The following is a 23,090-nucleotide window of genomic DNA, read 5'->3' as shown; positions in this document are numbered from 1 at the left end:
ATTGATATTGCTAACGCATTTTTCTCCATCCCTCTAGCAGCAGAGTGCAGGCCACAGTTTGCTTTCACTTGGAGGGGAGTCCAATATACTTGGAATCGGCTGCCCCAGGGGTGGAAACATAGCCCTACCATTTGCCATGGTCTGATCCAGTCTGCGCTGGAGCAGGGGGAGGCTCCTGAACACCTGCAGTACATCGATGACATCATTGTGTGGGGTGACACTGCAGAGGAAGTTTTCGAGAAAGGGAAGAAAATAGTCCAAATCCTTCTGAAGGCCGGTTTTGCCATAAAACAAAATAAAGTTAAAGGACCTGCACGAGAGATCCAGTTTTTAGGAATAAAATGGCAAGATGGACGTCGTCAAATTCCAATGGATGTGATCAACAAAATAACAGCTATGTCTCCACCAACTAGCAAGAAGGAAACACAAACTTTCCTAGGTGTCGTGGGGTTTTGGAGAATGCATATTCCAAATTACAGTCTGATTGTAAACCCGCTCTACCAAGTAACTCGTAAGAAGAATGCTTTTGAATGGGGCCCTGAGCAACGACAAGCCTTTGAACAAATTAAACAAGAAATAGTTCATGCAGTAGCCCTTGGGCCAGTCCGAACAGGACCAGATGTAAAGAATGTGCTCTACACCGCAGCCGGGGAGAATGGCCCCACCTGGAGCCTCTGGCAGAAAGAACCTGGGGAAACTCGAGGTCGACCCCTGGGGTTTTGGAGTCGGGGATACCGAGGATCTGAGGCCCGCTATACTCCAACCGAAAAGGAGATATTGGCAGCATATGAGGGAGTTCGATCTGCTTCGGAAGTGGTCGGTACTGAAGCGCAGCTCCTCCTGGCACCCCGACTGCCGGTACTGGGTTGGATGTTCAGAGGAAGGGTCCCCTCTACACATCATGCAACTGATGCTACATGGAGCAAGTGGGTTGCACTGATTACTCAGCGGGCTCGAATAGGAAACCCCAGTCGCCCAGGAATCCTGGAAGTGATTATGGACTGGCCAGAAGGCAAGTACTTTGGGATATCGTCAGAGGAGGAGGTAGTCCGTGCTGAAGAAGCCCCACTGTACAACAAGCTACCAGAAAATGAGAAGAAATATGCCCTGTTCACTGATGGGTCCTGTCGTATTGTGGGAAAGCATCGGAGATGGAAAGCTGCTGTATGGAGTCCTACACGACGAGTTGCAGAAGCTGCTGAGGGAGAAGGTGAATCGAGTCAGTTTGCAGAAGTGAAAGCCGTTCAGCTGGCCTTAGATATTGCTGAACGAGAAAAGTGGCCAGTTCTCTATCTCTATACTGATTCATGGATGGTAGCAAATGCCCTGTGGGGGTGGCTACAACAATGGAAGCAGAACAACTGGGAACGCCGGGGCAAACCCATCTGGGCTGCTGCATTGTGGCAAGATATTGCTGCCCGGGTAGAGAACCTGGTTGTAAAGGTACGCCATGTAGATGCTCATGTGCCCAAGAATCGGGCTACTGAAGAACATCAAAACAACCAGCAGGTGGATCAGGCTGCTAAGATTGAAGTGGCTCAAGTGGACCTGGACTGGCAACATAAAGGTGAATTATTTATAGCCCGATGGGCCCATGACACCTCAGGCCATCAAGGTAGAGATGCAACATACAGATGGGCTCGTGACCGAGGGGTGGACCTGACCATGGACACTATAGCACAGGTTATTCATGATTGTGAAACATGTGCTGCAATTAAACAAGCCAAACGGTCAAAGCCTCTCTGGTATGGAGGACGATGGCTGAAATACAAATATGGAGAGGCCTGGCAGATTGATTACATCACACTCCCCCAAACCCGCAACGGCAAGCGCCACGTACTTACAATGGTGGAAGCAACCACCGGATGGCTGGAAACATATCCTGTGCCCCATGCCACCGCCCGGAACACTATCCTGGGCCTTGAAAAGCAAGTCCTATGGCGACATGGCACCCCAGAAAGAATTGAGTCAGACAATGGGACTCATTTCCGAAACAACCTTATAGACACTTGGGCCAAAGAACATGGTATTGAGTGGGTGTATCACATCCCTTATCATGCACCAGCCTCCGGGAAAGTTGAACGATACAATGGACTGTTAAAGACTACACTGAAAGCAATGGGTGCTGGGACATTCAAAAATTGGGAAACACATCTGGCAAAGGCCACCTGGTTAGTCAATACTAGAGGATCTGCCAACCGAGCTGGACCTGCCCAATCAAACCTGTTACGCACTGTAGAAGGGGATAAAGTTCCTGTAGTGCACGTAAGAAACATGCTGGGTAAGACAGTCTGGGCTACTCCCGCCTCAGGAAAAGGCAAGCCCATTCGTGGGATTGCTTTTGCTCGGGGACCTGGATGCACTTGGTGGGTAATGCAAGAGAATGGGGAGGTCCGGTGTGTACCTCAAGGGGACCTAATACTGGGTGAGAATAGCCCATGAGTTGAATTATAATATGTTAATTATCATATAACACTGTATGTCATCGCTACCATGGTTGCTATATATCATAGATGAAAATGGTGATTAATTAAAAAGTATTGGAAAGAGTGTAACCTGAGCATGACATAAATGGTATGGAATAAGGGGTGGATATCTGTCCTGGTTTCAGTTAGGACAGAGTTAATTTTCCTCCTAGTAGCTGGCAGGGTGCTATGTTTTGGATTAGGATGAGAAAAGCGCTGATAACATGCTGATGTTTTAATTGTTGTAGAGCAGTGCTTACACCAAGCCAAGGACTTTTCAGCCTCTCTCTGTCCTGCTAGCGAGCAGGCTAGGGATGCAGCAGAAGCTGGGAGGGGACAGACCCAGGACAGCTGACCCAAACTGGCCAAAGGGGTATTCCATACCATCTGATGTCATGCTGAACAATATATAGGGGTGGCTAGCCGGGGTGGAGGGGGGGCCGGCTGCTCGGGGATAGGCTGGGCATCGGTCAACGGGTGGTGAGCAATTGCATTGTGCATCACTTATTTCGTACACATTATTACTATTAATACTATTATTATTATTATTATTGTTGTTATTCTTTTCCCTGTCTTAATAAACTGTCTTTATCTCAACTCACAGGCTTCACTTTCCCGTTTCTCTCCCCCATCCCGGAGAGGGAGGGGGGAGGGTGAGCGAACGGCTGTGTGGTGTTTGACTGCCAGCCGGGCTAAACCACAACAGATGCCTTAATAAATAACCCCTTCATTAAAGTCTGGCAAGTATAAGAAACCATTTGCAGTTAATGCTAATGCACTATAATTATACATTTGAGCTAATATAACACTCTCTCAACTGGAGATAGATGCGAATGAGATGCAAAGCTCTGTTGTGTTTGTGGATTTGAGATATGTTTGCCTCCCTCCCACTCATCTACACGTCCAAGTTGTCGCTGTTACTGGGTTTCGTAATTTGTGCTTGAAGCATACTGGTTGTTTTGAGCTGTGACTTCACGATAGGAAACCAGTTTAAATTTACATATTGTAGATGTGAACCAAGACTTTAAAGTCAGGTTTACCAGCATTAGGAGTTATCAAAGCTGTCATCCAGCACTTGTCCAGTTGGAATTGCAAAGGAAGCAGTTCTGAAGCTATTGCAGGTATTGCATCTTGGAAGAGACAGTCTTGGTGGGAATTCATTTAGATCCTCAACCCTTGTAATGGATTTGTTTTAATATGCTTTTAAGTAACCTTCTTGCCTTGCTTCTCTGCAGATTTTTTTTTCTCGGTTTTGGGAAGTACTAAAGTGAGTGGGAGAAAGAAATTACCTTTGTTTGGTGAATGTTCATGGGGGTGGTGGGAGAGTTGTCTGTAGAAGACTTCTAAAACTGCCAGTGGCACTTCTAAAAAATAATACCCAAACCTGTGGTATTAAACAGTTCTTGAGGATGTATTTTTTATGTTTTGAGTGTATAGGTGGTGACATTTTTGTTCAGTTTTGCAATATGTTAAGTGGAATATATTTAGTATAAAAAGAACATGATCTTTATTTTAGCGTGGCTGCAAAGATTGGGAAGAATGGTCTTTCCAGAATGGTTTTACCATTTTTGAGGTATATTTATGTGTCCTAATATAATAGGTAACAAACATAACTAAGAGAAGGTCCTAGCTCTCTGTTTTTCCTAAGCTCAGTCACATGCTTACAGATAATCACAAGTTAATTTTATTTTTTTTTTCCTCCAGGTTATGGTCTTCATTGCCACCGAGCTATTATGACCATCTGCAAACTAATTGGCATTAAAGACATGTATGCTAAGGTTACTGGATCCAAAAACTTGATTAACATTACCAGAGCTCTCTTCAAAGGACTGACACAACAGGTAGATTACACTCAGTTGTTCTATTCATTAGGTCAGAGGACAGAATGGGATTGATATTGTAATAGTTTGTGGTCAAATGTTATATTCTAGGCTTAAAACAAAGTACTCTTCCCAAGAGCAAACAAAATCAGCATGTAAGTAATTCTTCTGCAGTTGTATGAAGTTGTCCAGTCAGGAGTGTTCCACAGCCAAGTGCCTCCAGGACACATCTGAATTTCTGGGCTTCATTTGTGGTATTTTTGGTGGCATTGGAATAAGCATGGGCAGAGGAAATTGTGGCTTTGCTTTGGTTGCTGATGCTTGTTTGTCTGCATACTAAGTTTCCATTGCCAAAGGGTTGAATGTCACAGCTGCTTCAGTCTCTAGTATAATTAAGATATCTGAAGTAAATCAGGGAGGTGGTGTCATTTCCTGAAACTCAATGATCACAACGGAGATGTTGCTGTCTGAGCCCTGTCTGTAGCTGATGGAGAGATCCAGCATGCAGCATTTCATCTGACTTCCTCTGAACACCAGCTTTAGGATAAGTTGGTCCTTTGCAAATTCCTGGTTATCTCTTTGGTTGTAGAGTCTTTGTAGCAGTGAGGATTTAGCTGCTTACAGTCCCAGTATCCCACTGCAGAGCTATAGTTGTCAAATTTGTCACCCTGTTCTAGCCAGCTTTTTAGTTTGCCCTCAGAAGGGCTAAACTAAAAAGCAGTTGATCTTCTTTGCCTACTGAGATGGTTACAGATGCTTATCAGTGTGAGAGGATACCCAGACTTGAGGATTTCTATCATACATTTTCAATGCTTTGTCTCTGAGAAGTCTTCCACAAAAGAAACAGAAGAAGAACCTGCTGTATAGATCATTGATCTGGCAGATGTGCAGTTGATAATAATTTCTCAGCTGCCATGAGTGTGAAAAATTTCCTGTTCCCAGTAAATTTTTATTCTATAAAATCCGAGTGTTAACAAAACTTGTATGCAAGGAAAGGATAGTATTGAAAATAACAGTGAATTCATATGGTTTTATTAGCTGAAACTACCTGTCAGGGCAGTAACAAGCACTTCACTGTTGTCAAAGCAAAATTTATATCTATATAAAGATATAAAACAGGTAATGCACATAACGAACATGCCAATGCGCATCCTTATTAGCAGGATGCACTTCTTCTGATCAGCTCCTTTCCAGAAGCAAGTTCTTCTAGGATGACATTGTAATGCTGGTGTATCAGCAATCTAGCTACCAGAATCGCTGCTGCTTATTATTATCTCATCTGAAAACCATAAGGATGTGCGTAGTGAGTCCTTTAATTTATGCACTGCTGAAAATGTTTATTAATAAATGCCGTTTTTTTTCCTACCCCATATACCGTGTATAGCTTGACCTCAAGTAAACCAATATTGTGCATCATTGCTCCTGAAGTTGTCTTAGAGGTGATTTAAACTAGGATCAGTCAGAAGCAGGAAACAAAACAGCCTTTCCTCTAATGTTTATTAGCCTGAGACTTCTTCTAATCATCTTTTTTCTTTCCTGCTCCTCGTCTGCCCCCAAGGAAACTCACCAACAGTTAGCAAACCAGAAGAACCTCTACGTTGTGGAGTTCCGGGAGGAGCAGGGCCCGCTGCCCATCGTTGTGGCACTGCCTGAGGGGACCATCCGAGGGGATCCTGAGCCCGAATATGATGTTCCAGACACTAAGTTGGAGTGGAGCGAGGTGAAAGTAGCTCAGGGAATGAAGAAATCACCCTGGACAAATGTCAGGCAGAGAGTATGGTGAAAGATACAATACATCTTTCCCTGCTGCTCAGAGGTGCAGCTATGAAAGTCCAGCCCAAATGAGTGGGTTGTCTAAGCTTACATTTCAGAGGAGGGCACCGGTAGGTCTCATACCATTCGTGTTGCTGCTCCCATTGCTACCATTCAGTAACACCATTTGCTTTCCCACAACTCTTCCCACCACAGTCCAGCTAAGGACATTCAGGAGGAAACAGCCAGTGGACATGACTTTTACTTCAAGCATGCGTTTACTTGATTCCTGAAGATGATGTGTCATGAATAGATTCTGGGCTTTCCTTCACAAACCCTTGGGAAACTACTGAAAATATAAGATTGTGGAAGCAATAAAGAATCCTCAGAATGAGTTTGGTGTGGGTTAGTGTCTTATTTGCAAAATGCTGATGTCCAGGAGACCTTGCAGCAAGCAGCAGTAGTGAGAGTCAGTGTGCACTCCATCTCTCTCCATAGGCTTGTTCGGAGTGGTGGGGCAACTGAAATCAGAAGGTAGAAGGTATGTGGCTCAGAGGAGGGGGGCAAGGTGATGGTGGGCAACAACAGGATCTGTGCAAATACTGGTCATGCAAGTGGGGGAGTTCCCCAGTTGAAGCAGAGCCTAAATATCTGAGGACAAGCAACTGAGAAAAATCTCAAATAATTTTCTTCAGACAGGATCTTCTGTGAAGCTATTTTATTCGCGGTTGCAATGGGTGGGGGTCCTGCAAATTAGGAGAGCATTTTAGTAAACAAATCATAACCTTTTATTCCCTATTACCCGACACCTGGTCACCTCCCCTGTTTCCTCATTGCCCGAGTACTACAGGTTCACAAGCTACTCAATGCTCCTCTATACCATATATGTACAATTTTTTTTTCAACCCTTTAATTTCTCCCTTTTCCCTTTTTTTCCCCCCTTCCTTATGTTTTGAGAACCTGTGATCTTTGTTTTACTGTTCCCACACTGCTCATCCTGTTTTACTCAAGCTTCCACCTTATTTTGGAACAGTGAGGCCTTCTACTGTCCACCTTTCTACTTAGCATTTCTCCTTGTTATGACTACACAGCTACCTTTGAATACAGAAAATTAGTTCTCTACTGCAAAAACACAACTTAGTTTCTCACACAACCCCACAATCTCCTGTTTTGGCTGGTATTGGAACTGCAGTCCAAAACCTGTAATCCAGCCTTTTTTATGGTACTCTCCTCTGCATGTGTGCTGGGATAGGACTTGGCTTTGTTCTCTGCCAATTTGGTACTGGGCACAGTAGAGTCTTGGGCCCTATCCAGAACTCAGAAAGTGCTACAGATATCAGGGGATTAAAAGAAAAAGAAAGTCCATGATGTATACCAGCCTCTGATCAGAGATGGAGTAAGCCCATTCGTGCAGCAGATCTCCAATTAAAGCACACAGAGGTAGGTGCTAGAAGCTAGATCAGCTCACTGATTGGAAGACCCATCACCCAAATCCCACCAGAAGATAAACAGACTGCATGTACATAGAAGGTCATGGTGCTTAATCTGGCAACTTCATGTTTTTGTCTTGGGCATAGTAGAAGAATTCAGTGGAACTGAACCCAAAATATGTTTTATCATAAAGTATTAGAGTGATCCAAGCTACAAAGCAGTTCAGAAGTTGGCTTCTGTGCATTCCACTCTAAGATGCTTGCCATGGCATTTCTCTGTATGGTCTTTCTGGATGGCAGCACAACCATCTGGTGTATCCACCACTCCCGGTTGTGTTGTCTGCAAACTTGCTGAGGGTACGCTGTCCCATCATAAAGATAATTAATGGAGATACTGAACAGGACTGGACCCGTTATTGACCCTTGGGGCTCAGCCATTCAGCCAGTTTTCAGTCCACCTCACTGCCCTTCTAGCCCCTACGTTAACAGCTTGTTTTCCTCTGGTCTTTGGGCACTTCTCCCAGTTGCCATTACTGATCAAAGATCATCAAGAATGTCCTCACAGTGACAGCTGCCAGCTCCCTCAGCACTCCTTGGTACACCCCATCAGGGCCCATTGACTCAGGTATGCCTGGGTTGCATTAACTCTTCCCTGACAACCCTGTTGGCGGCCTTCCCTCTGCTTTGGAGGAAGCTTAGGGCCTTCCTCAAACCCACAGGGCAGTAACTCATGTCTGAGCTCTGCCATGAATCTGAAACAAGGGCATTTCCATTGCTGTCCTCCGAGTGAATGGGGTTTCAATGCTTGATTCTGTTAGTATGAGGGGCACCATGGAGCAGGATGGGGCTGTGCCATCGGAGTGAAGATCAGAGGTTGGTAACGGCCCGTAGTTGGCTCAGGAGAGGGGGAGGCACCGATCAGGTTCTGCCACAGACCTGCATGGAGCTTTGATCCCTCCACAGGCGTTATCTTTTGTGACTTTCCCATTTTCCAAGTTTGTTCACGATAATGTAGCTGGTTGTACAGATGTTGTACCCAGCACACAGTTCACTCATCGCTCACAGATAAGAGCCGACTATAAAACAAGAAACATCAGGCACTCCTGAACTTTTCCATGCATTTAGTCATAATTATTTATTAAATCTTTGCTTCAGACAAAGCAAATTCTGCAATTCAGAAGATGTGGAAGTGCTCCTAACTCATTGCATCCCTAGAGGCAAGGTAATGTAGGTGCCCGTATGCAGGTATTTGGGTAACAGCTAACATTACGGTTAAGAAGGTAGTCTTCAATTAAGCAAGAACAACCAAGATAACGATCTGGACATAGTTAATGAATTATATGTCCGTAATCTTGTTTGCATCAGAGGAGCTGAGGTTTTACCTGCCTTCCAGGTAGGCTGGTTTGTCTTTAACTGGAGTGTTGTTGCCTGATCTCTAAAGTAGATGCCTGCAGACCTTGTTCTGCTGAGGAAGCTGGAAGAGCAGAGCAGCGGTGGAAACTCCAGTTACGCTTCTGGCTGAATGTTAGTGTTGGCTGCAGGGCTGCAACAAGCCTGGTGGTTTTAAGTGTGATGGAACTTTAAATGCTCGGAAAAAGGGCTGGTTCATGGCATTTCAAATGGGCTCTGTGTCTTCAAGAGAATCCTTGAAGGGGAGGGATGGGAGGATAAACGAAATACGGCATTAGGGGGAGGATGCTGGAGATCAGGTGCTAGCCCAGAGGGATCCAGAAATGCCTGACTTGTTTCAAAGGAGTTTATCTTCATCCATGCAGACTTCTAAATCCCAACTGGATGTGGTCTAGAGCAGCCTGGCGCAGCTTTTGGGTGAAGCAAATGCTCACAGCAAATGTCCCCAGGGTTCCCGCCTCCACAGAACAAACAGCATAACACCATCCTCCTCCCAGGTCCCACTGGGCTTCCTATCAGGTTTGGAGACCCTGCTCAGCAGCAAGAAGGCAAAAAAGGGAATGCAAGGGTGGGGTGAAGCCTCTATGCATCCTTTCTTGGTGCACAACTATTGCAGGACCCAGGAAGGCAAGTTCACTGCTCTCAGATTTGAAGTGAACAGCGATTTCCCTGACAAGCCCTGGACAAGGTCCAAGCCTGCCACGTTTGTCACGACCAATGTTTCCAGTGGGGTCACAGCAGGTTCTCAGGTCAGTGCTGTCCTCAGGGCTCTGTTTTGGGATAAGAACTGGGACAAACATGGCAGAAGGGTGCTTGTAGGCCCTGGGAGATTCGCTGATCTGTGGGCAGCATCTTTCACTTCAGAAGCATGGAGGTGTGCCACTGACCTTGGGCTGCCCAGCTTCCAGGCACACGGGGACTTCTTGGGTTTATTGAGAGGACTGGAGGGCAGGGCATGAAAGGCAACGGAGGTCTCGGAGGGCTTTTTTCATTTTAATTTTCTCCTTTCCTCCTTGCGGGGAACGTGTATGTTGTAACTCACCTGGGAGGTACAATTCAGCAACCTGGTGCAGCAAAGCCACACCTCACCGTGTCACCCTCTGGTGCTGTCCCATGTGTAAGCAATTTGGCTGCAGGGGATTAAAGCCAGGGCTGCACTGGGTGGGTTTCAAAACCACAGCGCTGCTTCGTAATCAGTTCCTTTGGATGCTCGTGACCCCGTGGTGGCCTTTCTCCCTGCCCAGCCCTCCCTAGGCAAAGCCTTGGCCCAGGTTTCTCCTTCCCAGTCCCAGGCCTGCACCCTCAGCCCAGCCACTGGGTACTGGGGCTGGTGGGAGCTCCCATGGCAGCACCACCCAGCTGTTTTTTTCCAGTCCAGGCTTACAGGAAGGTTTTGCTCCTGCTCGGAGGGAGGTGGCTCAGCAGCCCAGCTGGGGCCAGAAGGAATGGGGCAGGCAGGTGACCGGGTGCAGGCTGGTGTGAACTGGTGTGCGGCAGAGAGAGCAGGATAGCAGAATGAGCTGAGGAGAGGACAGGGCCAGGTGCCAAGACATGGGCTGTAAATGGGATGGCTACAGGGCAAAGGGACTGGGAAGCGAGGGGAGCAGAAGGCAGTGTTTGGAGCAGCCATGCTGACCACATGTGGGTGGAGAAGGTGGACACGGGCACCGCATCTCAGACTGCAGGGCATGACCCTGAATGCCTGCTTTTGTAAATACGCCCCAAAAAGAAAGGCATCTTTGTGTTTTGATGTGACTACATGTAGGGTAGTGCAAATCTGGGCTCCACCACCCCCTGTGATGACGTGATGTTGAAGCAAGTTTCAGCAGGTGCAGATAAACCTCCAGAACCAAGCGCAATTGTCTGCAGCAGCAGTGAGTTCCCTCCCTGCTATGAAAAGCGGTTTCTTTTTCCACCTCTGTTGTAATCAGCTTGCTTTTGTCACTAAAGCAAACAAAACAGGTCAGGCTGGTTTTCAGCAAGCATAAACTAAAGAATCCAATGTTTCCCTCATACTGCAATTAAAAAGCTTCAACCCTCAAAAGTCCGCCTAGGACCTGAAACAACAGAGGTGTCTCTATGTCCACTTCTATGTTCCACTGCTTCCTGTCAGTTCTCCAATCCTCGTTATTACCCAGGAACTTCAGACTCAAAATAGAAGCTTTTATTTCCCCCCACAAGCTGGGAGGGATAATTTGGTACCACTGCATATTAGGCACCTCTCTGTAACATGTGAAAACACCCCTTCCTGGGCCTGGATTTAAATTAACTCACTTGATTTAACGCTCTAATTTACATGCTCAGGTGAACATCATCACTGAGATTAACTTGTGCCTGTGTTGCTAGGACAAGGGATAATAGGTTTCAACTGACAGAGAGTAGGTTTAGGCTAGATATAAGGAAGAAAATATTTATTCAGAGGGTGGTGAGGTTCACGAGCAGGTTGCCCAAAAAGCAGTGGATGCCCCAACCCTGGAAGTATTCAAGGCCAGGCTGGATGGGGCTTTGAGCATCCTGGTCCGGTGGGAGGTGCCCCTGCCCATGGCAGGGGGATGGAACCAGATGATTTTTAAAGTCTGTTCTGGCCCAAACCGTTCCATGATTCTATGAACTTGAGTCAATTTAGCCCATGTCCCCACAGGCTCCCTTTGCCAGAGGAGCCCCTTCATTCGTGTCCAGGTCTGTGCCTGCTCCTTGGGCACTGCCCTGCTGTGGTGCAGTGCTCCTGAGGGTGTACAGGGCTGCGTATGTATCAGCTGCAGGGGGAAATTAGCGGCAATGACCTTTGTCTAGTTGCAAAATCACAGGAAACCCATCTTTATTAGCGACACAGTGCCAGTGTATGTGAGAACAGTCATGCACTAAAGACAAGAGCTGATTGCCTCTGCTTATCTGAGACATTCTTCTAATTATCCATATAATTCTGCTGCAGTCTGTACAGCACATTTTCTAAGTTGTGTTTCATGGGGAGATTCATGACAGGGGTAGTTTCTCGGGTTACTGCTGTGCCTCATAATTTGACAGTACCCTTCGGGGGTTGCAAGAATTCATATTGCCTCTGAGACAAGTTGCACTCATTCCACATCACAAGTCAGAGGTGGCATTTCCAGAAATGGCACAGAAAATTCTTTTGGCACAGCAGCGTCAGGGAGGGAAATAGGCTTACACAGGTGGATGTCAGTGAAAATGGCCAGGTTTCATACTCATACTGCTTAGTGCTGGACGTTCAGGCTTCCCCCAATAGCAATAACAACCCTGGAGGCATAAGGGTGTAGTTGAGGGGAAGCTGCTTTGAGCTGGATGTTTTCTACTTGGGCCCCAATTACCAACATCAAGCTGTACCCAACCTGGAAGAGAATGAAGAAAATAGATTGCACCAGGATACAGGTTTCTCTGGCAGGCTCTTGGTCTTCATTGCCACAGTCCCACAGAAAGCTGCTTGTTTATAGTACATATATTAAAAAACAAACCCCAAACCCAGCCTGGAAACTGCAGTCGTTGGACAACTTTTGTGTTCATGGGATGACCACAAGACACAACGTGCAAGGAAAGACACTTAGGATGATTTCCATCGGCGGAGAGAGTATATCTTATGGATCACGTACAACAGGGTAGCTACGAATGCAAATACCTACAATGGAAAAATACATCAGCCAGTTAATTTTTTATTATACGGCATGAGTTCCTGATCTGAGCAAATACACTGTAAGGCATTATATTTTTATTGACTTTTGCACATTTGGAGACATTCATGGGACTGGTTTCCTCCTCCCCCCCCCAAAGGTTGGTGCTAATCAAGATTTGCCCTTGGGGCCACCCCACAGTCTTCCACTTGCCAGACACTCACCACAGCAGCAACGTTCTCCTGGTAGATGGACCTCCCCTGAGGGATGGCAAAGAAACCCTTTATTGCATAGGTGTAGTAGGCTTCCAACACAGCAGCACTGAGGTAGAACAGTGCTGCTGTCTCCTGGCAGATGACATCCTAAGAAACAGGGATCACACACTGTCATTCCCAGAGAGGGAGCATGCTGGGAAGGAAAAAACAAGAGGCACCCACAACAAGCAAGCCCCAGGCTGCGATTCGGAGTGCAGTAGGGGACAAAAAGGGGACAATTGTCTACCAGTGACAGCAAGGAAGGGATCACCCCTGAGGTTTGCTGCGTTCACTTACCAAAGTGACCCAGGAGCTGCTGCCCCCGTGCGCCCCACACATGTAGAGGAACAGGAGGGTGGCGGTCATGACAAAGCAGAACACAGAGACAAACATCACCCAGCCCTGCAGCATGGGCTCTGAGACCTTTGAGGAGGCAACGAGGATCCAGACAAGGCCCCCAAAGATCTGCAAGCACAAGTGGGAGAAAGGGTGAGTGTGGGATGACTGCCTTATCCAGAACGGGGCCAAAAGCCAGACACTGCACACGGCAATAGCGAGGCCTTCAAGTTCTTCCCAGCCTCTGCTCAAATCTGGGAACATCTGCCTCCGGTCTGGGCCCCAAAGAGCCTCACCGCACCCCTGCCTCCAGGAGTCACTGCCATTCACCACCTCAGTGTGCTGAGCAGGCTGGTTCTAGCCGTTTCTGAAGGCTGGTTTTGGTAAGAAGGGAGCTTGGACACATTCGCCTCACACCTAGCATGGTGGCTCCCTGAGAGGTGTTGTGCCAAACCCGGCCCACCAACACAAGCAGCGCAGTCATGGCGTGGTGAAGACCACAGCCTTAATGAAGGCCTTGTGCAAGCTTTATCCTCAGAGGAGAACAAACAGGTTGAAGAGAGGTAAATGAAGCCAGTTTTACTCTTTGTGGTAGGGGAAACAGGGCTGAGGCTCCCAGCTCTGTGAAAGCACTCCTGAGAGCACTGTCTGGGAAGCAGGGTTTGCTTTGTTGCTCCAGCTATTTGGGTCGTTCTACACCAGGGCTGTACTCTCGTGTTGGAGAACACAAGGACAGCTATATCCTGACTCCATCTCTTCTCCACCAGCAGGCTCCTACACAAGAGGATGGCAGCGTTATGTCTAATGCCATGGAGTGACTGAGCTGTAAGCAGCATCTCTGCACTAAAATGCATGCAGTAGGTTTTCTCTGCAACTGATCAGCCTGCATATTTCTTGAATATGTGCAGAAGTTTAGTTTGTGCACTGCCTCTCAGCTGAACCCATACTGTGAGGGGACATGAACGTGGCATTTAGGGACGTGGTTTAGTGGTGGACTGGGTAGTGTTAGGTTGGTGGTTGGACTTGATGATCTTAAGGGTCTTTTCCAATCTAAATTATTCTGATTCTATGGGAGCACTGCTGCCATGGGGAGGCATGCCTCATCACCTCATCACCTCAATCACTCTTGATTTTGTTGGTTAATCTCCAGAGGAAATATCAGTCTGGTGACCAGTATATGATGACCAGCGTATGTGATGGTCAGCCTTTGCCAGCATCCAACACCAACTTACTTATCCCAATAATGGTATTTCTGTTTCCTTGGAAGCATTTTTGCAGGTCAAAAGGAAGCACCAGAGTTATTGCACTCAGACAATGACACATCATTCACGTCACCCCAGGTTTATAGAGATGACTTCCCTGATTTCATTAAGCAAATCAATACAGTAGATCAAGGATGTGACTGTAACTTTACAAGTACCTGGGTGAAAATGGTTCTGCTATTTTGACGCACCTTGTAATGACCAAAGACCAACTGGCACCTGAACACCAACCCAGGCCCTGTATGACTGACAACTTGAGTGCATTGCAGCTAAAGATCCTGGAGAAAAACTTGCAGTTGTTCCCTTAAAATCCAACACAGTCAGGGTGAGACAGGAGGCTTCTCATTTCCCATGTCTCCTTTCTGTAGGATATGAATGATTTCTCACTCAAGCAAGCATGTTTGACGTGTTTGACTGCTGATTTTGGTTTTACGGCACTGCTGTTTGTTCAGTGAACTCATAAAAATCAGAGGCTTTCAGCAACAATCCACAGCACATTGGAGACCAAAATCTGATAAAAACTTAACTTTTAAATAGCCTTTTACAATACAAACAAAGCTGTTTTCAAATTGTTTCAGCTTCTCCGCATAGGCTCAACTGCTAAATTTTGTCCAGATATGCAGAAAGTTCTTCAAATAAAATAGATGACAAGAATTAAACCCAGCCTCACAGAATACAAATGATAGTTCTTCATCAACAGCCAGATGTGGCAATCATCTGAGCCGTAGGCAGGACCTTTTGGCATTATAACAACCGTCTAAGATTTTGAAATGATTTATTTTTTTTCTGTGTAGTTACCATATCAACCCACTGCAGATAACCTCAAATTCCACTGAGGATTGAGAAGCTCTTTCTCCTTTTCCTGAATGCTGCGATTCAAGGGAGCCACCTTCTTTGTACACAGTAGAGAGAATACACCTGCACGACTTGGAGTCATACACCCCAGCGGTGGAGAAACCCTGTTCTGCTGCATTCCTCCTTGCTGGGTGGTGCCTGAGCCTTTAGGATGCACATTTCCAGACCTTCCTCAAACCACAGGTTAGGGTATTTCTTTTTGGCTCATTAAGCATGCTGCCTCACCAAGTTCCCTGCAGACAGGAATTGCAAGCAAACAGCTCAAGGCACAGCCAGTTCCATAAGCACTCCTGGGTGGACATCATGCTCAACACCAGGACTGCCTAGCCAGTGTCTGCCCAGCCAGAAAGCCCCCAGGGATGTGGCATCCTCCTCCACGCAGCTGCAGGAAACCTGGACTTTGTTATCAGAGCCTGGGCATGGGGACCAAGTCTTCAAAACATAGCTGGGTGAGCTGAGGGAAAGTCTTTCTCCACATATCAGTAATGCCTGCTCTTTCCTCTTTGCTTGTCTGTTATCACTTAGAAAATAAAGTAAATGCTGTAAATCCCAGGGATGTGGACTGGGTTGTGGGACAGGGAAGGCTTTGTTCCCAAATGGCAAAGTTGAAGTTTTTGGCATGAAATAACCTGAACTCCGTCCTACAGTGCACGGCCAAACCACTCAGTGCTGGATGAAAGTACTCGGGCATAGGAAAAAGCCTCTCAAACTGTCATGAGAACACCAGCAGAGGACACAGGAAAAAGTTTCTCCGTGAAACTTTCTATCTTTCACTCAGTGCTCACAGCAACAGCTTTAATTACCCGTGCCAAATCCTGTAAGATACTAATAATGTCCTAGTCAATGAGATTACAATGTGGGAAAAAGTGGCATGTGCTCATCCACCTTTCCCTCACCCCTATGCCCGGCTCCAGCACTGCACTTCCAGCCCAGAAACATCTCAGCTTCAGCAGCGAGGCTTTTTGCTGCTGCAGTTACCCTACCTAACTTTTACCCCTAAAGCAGGGGGTAAGCATTTTATCTTCTGCATGCATCCATTGCTCAAAACCATCTAACAATTAATTTGCTCAATTTGGCTATCTGGCTTAAACCCACAAACAACCCCTGCAAATCTGTTAGGCAGCAAAGTACAGGTTTTCAGAGGTGCCACAGAAATCCCCTGCAGACTGAAGGGGAATTTTATAGCCCCAGTTTAAGGCTTGTGGCTTTCTTTTAGGCTGCCCCCAGAAGCTTATGGCTGAGGGACCTGGCTTGGCTCCGAGACCATGTGTTTTCTGGTAAGACCCATCCCTGGGACACCTGCAGCACCCAGCGTGCTGGGTGCCCCACGAGCAGCTTCTGCCCTCCCTGGAGGAGAAGCTGGCACTCACCAATTCAGGAATGAAGAGCACATCTGGGAAAGTCGTCAGGACGGCCAGGCCGCTGGGCAAAGAGCTGGTGGAAGTTGCCGAGGACATCGTGACCCTCTCCTGCAGTGACGGTCGGCTGCCAAATGCAGCCTCCTTCCCTCCCTCTCTCTCTTCCTCCTTCCCTCCCCTCCTTCCTGCTCTTCCCTCCCTCCTTCACACTGGTAGGTGAAGACAGCTGTGAATGTCACAGGCGTGCCCACGTATTGCTCTGTACCTGGTGGGGGCCACACAGGAGGTTTTCAGGAGATGTGGGCAGCCCTGGGGCGTTTTGAGCACAAGCAGGGACACACCATTCAGGGCAAGTCCTTGGGCGGTGGTGGGTGGCACTGGTTTACATCCAAGGGCAACAAGGGTGATCTGTGCCCATCCTGCTGGGCAGCATCTCTCATCCCCTTTGTTTACACAGTAAAGTCGGCTTGTTCCCCCACCCGCATGAGCTGGCCACAGCAGAAATCACAATGGCAGGTGGCAGAGCGAGATGGGACGTGCCAGCTACCTGCAATTGTTAGGGCTGGGAGATGTCCCACGGAGGGAGACGTATCCCCGGACAGTCATGGGCAGCCACATTGCAGGGCCACCACCTCCATTATCCCAGAAGGAGACTAGAGAGGCCAAGGTAACAAAAGTGGCCTAAAATAATGAGATTTTTCCAAGCTATTTGTCTTCCTCTTTTTTGCTTTTTTAACCTGGAGTTCACATGAGTCATTTCCCCTTCCCATTATGTGGGGTGTTTACTTCTTATTAACACGCTCACACAGACACCCAGCAAAATCTCAGCTATGAAGGCCAGGGCCGAAGACATAAAACATCAAGAAATTGAGCAATGTGGCCGTCGTGGCCTATCCACTGCTGTGCACCAGTGACCATAGAAGAAATGCCCATTTCAGCCTGTCCATGCTGCTTGGCCTTCGGCAGCTGCTCCCAGGCACAGGGTTTTGATGCAGGGTCTGGAGCAGGAGGGGTTGGTTGCAGAGCCTTAACACCACAAAATTATAGAATGATCTAGGTTGGAAGAGACTTCAAGATCATCAGGTCCAATAGTTAACCTGGCCTACTGAGTCCCATCAAAAACCATGTCCCTTGGTGCCAAGTCCAACTGTTAAAAACCTCCAGGGTCAAGGACTTCATCATTGCCCTGGGCAACCCATTCCATGTTTGACCACTGTCTCCAGGAAGAAATTCTTCCTAATGTGCAACCTAAACCTCCCCTGGCACAACCTGAGGCCGTCGTCTCATGTCCTATCACTTGTCACCTGAGAAAAGAGACTGACACCCTCCTTTCAGGTGGTTGTGGGGAGGGATGAGGGCTCCCCTCAGCCTCCTCTTCTCCAGCCTAAGCAGCTCCAGTTCCCTCAGCTGCTCCTCATGTGTCTTGTTTCCCAGTCCCTTCACCAGCTTTTTTGATCTTCTCTGCAACATGGTCAAGCAACTCAATATTCTGGCTTCTTTTGGAGCAGGTTGGCAGGCACGTGGGAAAGCTGAGAGCTCTGCAGGGATGAAGGAAATAAACGCCTGTCCTGAGCCACAGGACACAGAGGTTTGGGGCAGTGAGTGCAAGAGAGGGAGGCAGTGAGAAAGGGAGGAAGGAGTGGGGCGGATGGCTGGAGGAGGCTATCGGATCAGAAAGGTTGGAAAAGCCCTTTCCACAAGCAAATTAAGTGAGGGAGATGGTGCACACTTTAGGCGAGAGTCACAGGGGTGATCTCATGCCCTCTCCACTTTATTTTACATAATACGAGAACATGACCTGAAGGAGAAGGGATCCTCTGGCATGTGCCTGAGCCCAGTTGGAGTAGCCAACCTGTTTGAACAACCATCTCTAGGATGTTCTAGAAGCACTGCATGGTTTATGAGCATCTGTGACCTTGGCAGAGAATGCCAGACAGGCTCCAGAGGTGCCCAAAGGGGCCTGACCCACATAAGGCTGACTTGCAGACTACTGGGCAACAAATAGCAGGACAGAACAGCACCTGCTTTACTGCCAGCAACAGGCTGGCCACCAGTGAGTTCCTGCTACTCAGTGGTCCCACCAGAGAAGTTATGGGGGAGCAGGACCAGCAGCTTTGGCAAGCATGATCCCAAAGGAAAAGGCTTCTGCATGGAGATCAGCATGCTCCCAGGAGCACAGCCACATCCAGCTGGTTCTGAAGACCTCCGAGGAGGAGACCCTCACAGCTTCTGTGGGCAGCCTGTGCCAGGGCTCCATCACCTGCACAGTGAAGGAGTGTTTCCTGATGGTCAGGGGGAACCTCCTGCGTTCCTGTTTGTGCCCACTGCCTCTTGTCCTGGCACTGAGCGCTGCTGAAAAGAGCCTGGCTCGGTCTTCACTTGCATCCTCCCTTCAGGAATTTACAGACATATACATAAATGTGTAACACTGGCCCCAGCTCATGACCCAGGGTGAAACTGGAGCCCTGCCCTCACAACACAACCCGAACCCAGGGCAACAAGCTGGCGAGAGCTGGCCCAGTCCGACGAACAACATTGAACAAGGTATGAACCTTGGACGACGGAAAGGAGCTGCATTTCCCCCGAGAATGCCCAAGGGAACAGGAAGGAGCTGACATGACAACAGCAACATCCTGAGAAACCTTTGTTTGCAACCAGCAGAGCCTTAGCAGGGAGGGACCCGGGGCTTTGCACAGAGGCGGTGGCTGAGGGCTGGTGCGGATGGGTGTCAGCCGCTCCTTTGGCCTGAGGCTCCCGGGGAGGAGGAAGGGCCCAGGGAGAGAAGGAGCAGGATCTGTCCCAGGGACCCTGTGCGGGGCTGCTGTGACAGAGGGAAGGCTGCCCTGGGCCCGAGGGTGTGTGGAGCCCTTCTTGCAGCTGAGCTGGTCTTAGCAGTGAGAGCAGCATCACAACAAGGGCATGGTCCTGGCTGAGGGCAGCCCCAAAAGAAGCTCTGCCAGCCCTCCGCTGCACGAGTCTCACGGGCTGTGCCTGTTTCTGATGTACTAGAAACACCCCAAAATTTGCAACGGGTTTCGCTTTTGCAACTGGTTTTCACCTGTTACTAAACAAAGCCCCATCAGCTGTGCAAGCACAGGGCACAACACGCCTTTCCTGCGGCGACAGCACCCTCCAGCTGCTGCCTCTGCAGCATAGCACCCATGGCACGGCTCTGGAAACAGCTCCCTCTGCACCCATCGCCTCTGCAACGGCTCCTTGCAGATATTCCCGGGATCCCTGTGCTGCCAGCGGGCAGTGAAGAGTCCTCTCCAGGCCCTCCTACCCTGGTACGGGCTAGGCAAAACAGCCTCACTGGTAATGGGGTGCTCCGGTCCCCAAAGCGTCCTCAACGGGGGCTTGTGCTGCTTCCTTGCAGCAGCACAGAATTAAATAATTCAGAAGCCATCACCAGGTGGTACAGCCTGATATTCAGCCTCTTGCCAAGACCTCTAACGACCAGAGTCACCATCAGGTACCAAGCAAGGCATTGCCGCCCACACACAGAGCCCTGGGGACATTACAGAGACCCTGGGCCTCTCTCCCGGTGGGTGACAGGCCCACAGAGGAGACAGTGGTGGGAGCAGCAGGGTTAGAAGCTTATTTCTCCAGCTGCCAGGACTCGCGCCACTCATCCTTATGCTGCTGCTCAGACCCGGGGAAAGGCCCCGTGACATCACAGAGCTCTTCATGACGTCACCGCTGAGCCAATGATGTCATCAAGCCAACGATGTCATCAAGCTCCTTCCACGCTGAACCCCCGGGGACACGCCTGGGTGCAGGGTGGCAGCCAGGCCTGGCCCAGAGACCTGTCCTCGGAAGACAGCAGAGCCATGCTCAGACCGGCCTTCACCGCCGTCCTCCTGCTTTCCATGGCCCCTCTGCTCACTGCTGACTTTGGCTTCGGAGACCGCCCCCCCTGGAGCAGGCTCAGCTGGGATGATCTCCCCCAGGACCCAGAGCCTGGGGGCACGGCGCTGCAGCCCTCCCACCTGCTCTGCCCTCTGCACTGGTTTTGTCCTGCCTTTGCTCAGCTGCAGCTAACGCCGGACTCCCTGGAGCTGTTTTACACCTACAGCCGAGCCCTGTGGCCCTTCTGCGGGGTTTTGCTTGCGTCCTGGCTGTGGCACAAAGTCAGGAGACGGCGGAGACGTGTAAGTGAGCGTGGTCACAGGCAGGGTGGTGCTGGGCCACTGGGAACGGGGAACTGCCAAGCCTTTGGGACAAAGAGACCCTTAAACCAAGGAATAAAAACCAAAAAAGCCTCAGCAGAACGCAAAGGGTGCTCCACATCTTCTGCAGGTCTTTTCCTACCTCCCCAGGAGGCAGAGGTTGGTCTCGGCCTTGCAGGGGGAAACGAGGACATGCTGCCCTGCAGGGGTTGAACCCGCCAGCAAGAAAATACCTGAGGTTTTCTTAGCACAGCCTGCTGCCTGGGGCAGGCCAGTGAGGCTGGAGTTTCTGGAGAAGATGCCAAGACCATCCTGACAGGGCTCAGTCCCCCAGGGCCCCTGCTCATTTCATGGTACCCCCTCCTCTGTCATTTCCAGGAGAAGGTCTGGACAGCCTTGGTTTCTGTGGGGACCGACTGCCAGGAGTACACGTGCTGCAGCCACGAGGCCCTCTGTCGCCTGACGGACAACACGGCCTTGATGGGGAGCTACCTGCGGCACCTCCGCCACCTCCACTGGCAGAAGAGCGGGCAGAGACTACACAGGAGGAGGCCAGAGCAGAGTACAAAAAGGAAGAGAAAGGTGGAAGATGAGCAAGAGGAGGAGAGGCTTATGTCTGCCTGTCTGTACAACCCCAGCTAAAGCGGGGCTGCGGGCGTGCCGTGAGATTAAAGGGAATCGGAGAAGTGTGGAATGGTTTGGGTTGGAAGGGACCTTACAGAGCATCTGGCTCCAATCCCCTGCCATGGGCAGGGACACCTCCAACCTGACCGGGTTGCTCAAAGCCCCATCCAGCCTGGCCTTGAACACCTTCTGGGACGGGTATGCCTTCATCTGTGTGCTTGGAGGATGCTGCCCAGGTTTGGGTCAGGTTTTAGGGCTTCGGTTTAAACGTAAGGTTCTTCCTTTTGTCAGCAATCTACTTAAGACACTCTTGTTTTCCTTGATGTTCCTGGACAAATTCAATTCTATTAGGCCTTTAGCTTTCCGTATTTCATCCCTGAATGTTTGAGCAATGCCCCTGTAATCTCCCCAGGTTAATGATGACAGTAGTGCTAAGCATAAACCACATCCTAACTGTAGCCCTAACCCTAACTCAAACCTATCCTTATGCCTAATCCTACACCATACATTAATTCTGTCTAGAACAAACCACAAACCCTAATGGTAAACCCAAAACCAACCCTCAGCCTAAATAGAACCCTGCACTGAATCACAGAATGGCTGAGGTGGAAAGTGAGCTCTGAGGAGGCATCTTGTCCCGTTCATCCCCCCCGCAGGGCCACCCAGGACCCCATCCAGGCAGCTTTTGAAAATCCCCAAGGAGGAGACCCCACAGCCTCTGTGGGCAACCTGTGCTAGTGCCCCATCACCTGCACAGTGAAGGAATGTTTCCTGATGGTAAGGGGAACCTCCCATGTTCCAGTTTGTGCCCATTGCTTCTTGTCCTGGCTGGTAAAGACTGAGGCAAAGAAGGCATTCAGTACCTCAACCCCTCAACCTTTTCCCTGTCCTGAGCCACCAGGTTTCCCATTTCATTCAGCAGTGGGCCCACATTTTCCCTGGTAGTCTTTGTGACAGTGATGTACTTCGAGAAGATCGTGTCCTCACCATTCCCATTTCAAACCAACATGTTTGGAAGGCCTTGCTCAGCCCCTAGTGCCCAGCACATGGTAGTAAACACATGCAAACAGGAGATCCTGAATGAGGAACTCCAAGCATAAGGTTCCACATGGAACTTCAGGCATCCAGGATGCTCTGCTCTGTCCCACCTACCTCAGGAAACCCAAGTGTCAGATGTGGGCCCTGCTCTGCCCCCCAGCAGCCTCGGGAACCCAATCATTTGTTTGCCTGCAAGGACGGGCTCTAATGGGAAAATGAGATTGCCTGGACAGCCCCACCACATCTCTTTCCCAGTGGCCCTGAGGAGAGGGCACAGACAGGCTTCACTCTTGTTCTGGGGCAGGGACCCCATTTGCTGCATAGGTGGAGCAGGGCTGAGATTTCCACCATGACAGACTCATGAGGCTGAACCCAATGCAGGACTTGGAGCAGGGGGAGAGGAAATCAGTCCTCTTTCCATTATCTGCCCCGGCATGTCCCCTGCCCCAAAGGGCCTCCAGAGGCACCAAAATAGATCTACAAATGCCCGAATACCCCCATTTCCAAGCAACTCCTAGCACCCTTACACCCTTCCCACTCCTCCCATGCCCTGAGAAAAACCCTGCATCTCCAGTCCCACAAAGCTCCAAACCGTCCCCTGCCAAGCCCCGATAGATCTGCCTTCTGCTGGGTACCAGATGTTACCTCCACCAACATGCAAGCACATACACAGCATCCTGCCGTGCATCTCTCC

The 23,090-nt window shown here is 49.1% G+C and overlaps 3 protein-coding genes across 9 annotated transcripts in view; 2 read left to right on the top strand and 1 right to left on the bottom strand.

Moving 5' to 3' along the window:
• The window catches only part of MRPS5 (mitochondrial ribosomal protein S5), a 65,415-nt gene extending 58,984 nt beyond the window's left edge, over positions 1-6,431 (top strand). For all 6 annotated transcript variants that reach the window (XM_040552321.1, XM_040552322.1, XM_040552320.1 and 3 more), the window contains exons 10-11: positions 4,170-4,306; positions 5,844-6,431. In XM_040552321.1, coding sequence (XP_040408255.1) covers positions 4,170-4,306; positions 5,844-6,068 — 362 coding nt within the window. In that variant the 3' untranslated portion in view covers positions 6,069-6,431. The remainder of the gene's footprint in view (positions 1-4,169; positions 4,307-5,843) is intronic.
• Positions 6,432-11,661: 5,230 nt separating this feature from the next.
• Positions 11,662-18,649, bottom strand: MAL (mal, T cell differentiation protein). Of its 2 annotated transcripts, none has more exons than XM_040553327.1 (4): positions 18,353-18,649; positions 13,052-13,219; positions 12,725-12,862; positions 11,662-12,508 (listed from the first exon to the last, which is right to left on the bottom strand). In XM_040553327.1, the coding sequence occupies exons 1-4, from the start codon at positions 18,431-18,433 to the stop codon at positions 12,434-12,436; spliced, it is 462 nt and encodes a 153-aa protein (XP_040409261.1). In that variant the 5' UTR covers positions 18,434-18,649; the 3' UTR covers positions 11,662-12,433. The 2 variants fall into 2 exon arrangements, with proteins under 2 accessions (XP_040409261.1, XP_040409260.1); XM_040553326.1 differs by lacking the exon at positions 18,353-18,649 and adding an exon at positions 16,578-17,673.
• A 1,213-nt stretch (positions 18,650-19,862) lies between these two features.
• LOC121068243 lies at positions 19,863-21,714 on the top strand. Its single transcript, XM_040553325.1, has 2 exons — positions 19,863-20,716; positions 21,113-21,714. Exons 1-2 carry the CDS (start codon positions 20,273-20,275, stop codon positions 21,374-21,376), a joined length of 708 nt encoding a protein of 235 aa, XP_040409259.1. The 5' UTR covers positions 19,863-20,272; the 3' UTR covers positions 21,377-21,714.
• The last annotated feature ends 1,376 nt before the right edge of the window (positions 21,715-23,090 follow it).

Source organism: Cygnus olor, chromosome 3 (assembly GCF_009769625.2).
Source record: "Cygnus olor isolate bCygOlo1 chromosome 3, bCygOlo1.pri.v2, whole genome shotgun sequence".
NCBI lineage: Eukaryota > Metazoa > Chordata > Aves > Anseriformes > Anatidae > Cygnus > Cygnus olor.
Note: the sequence above shows the minus strand (reverse complement) of the source record. Positions and strands in the feature narration are given on the sequence as shown.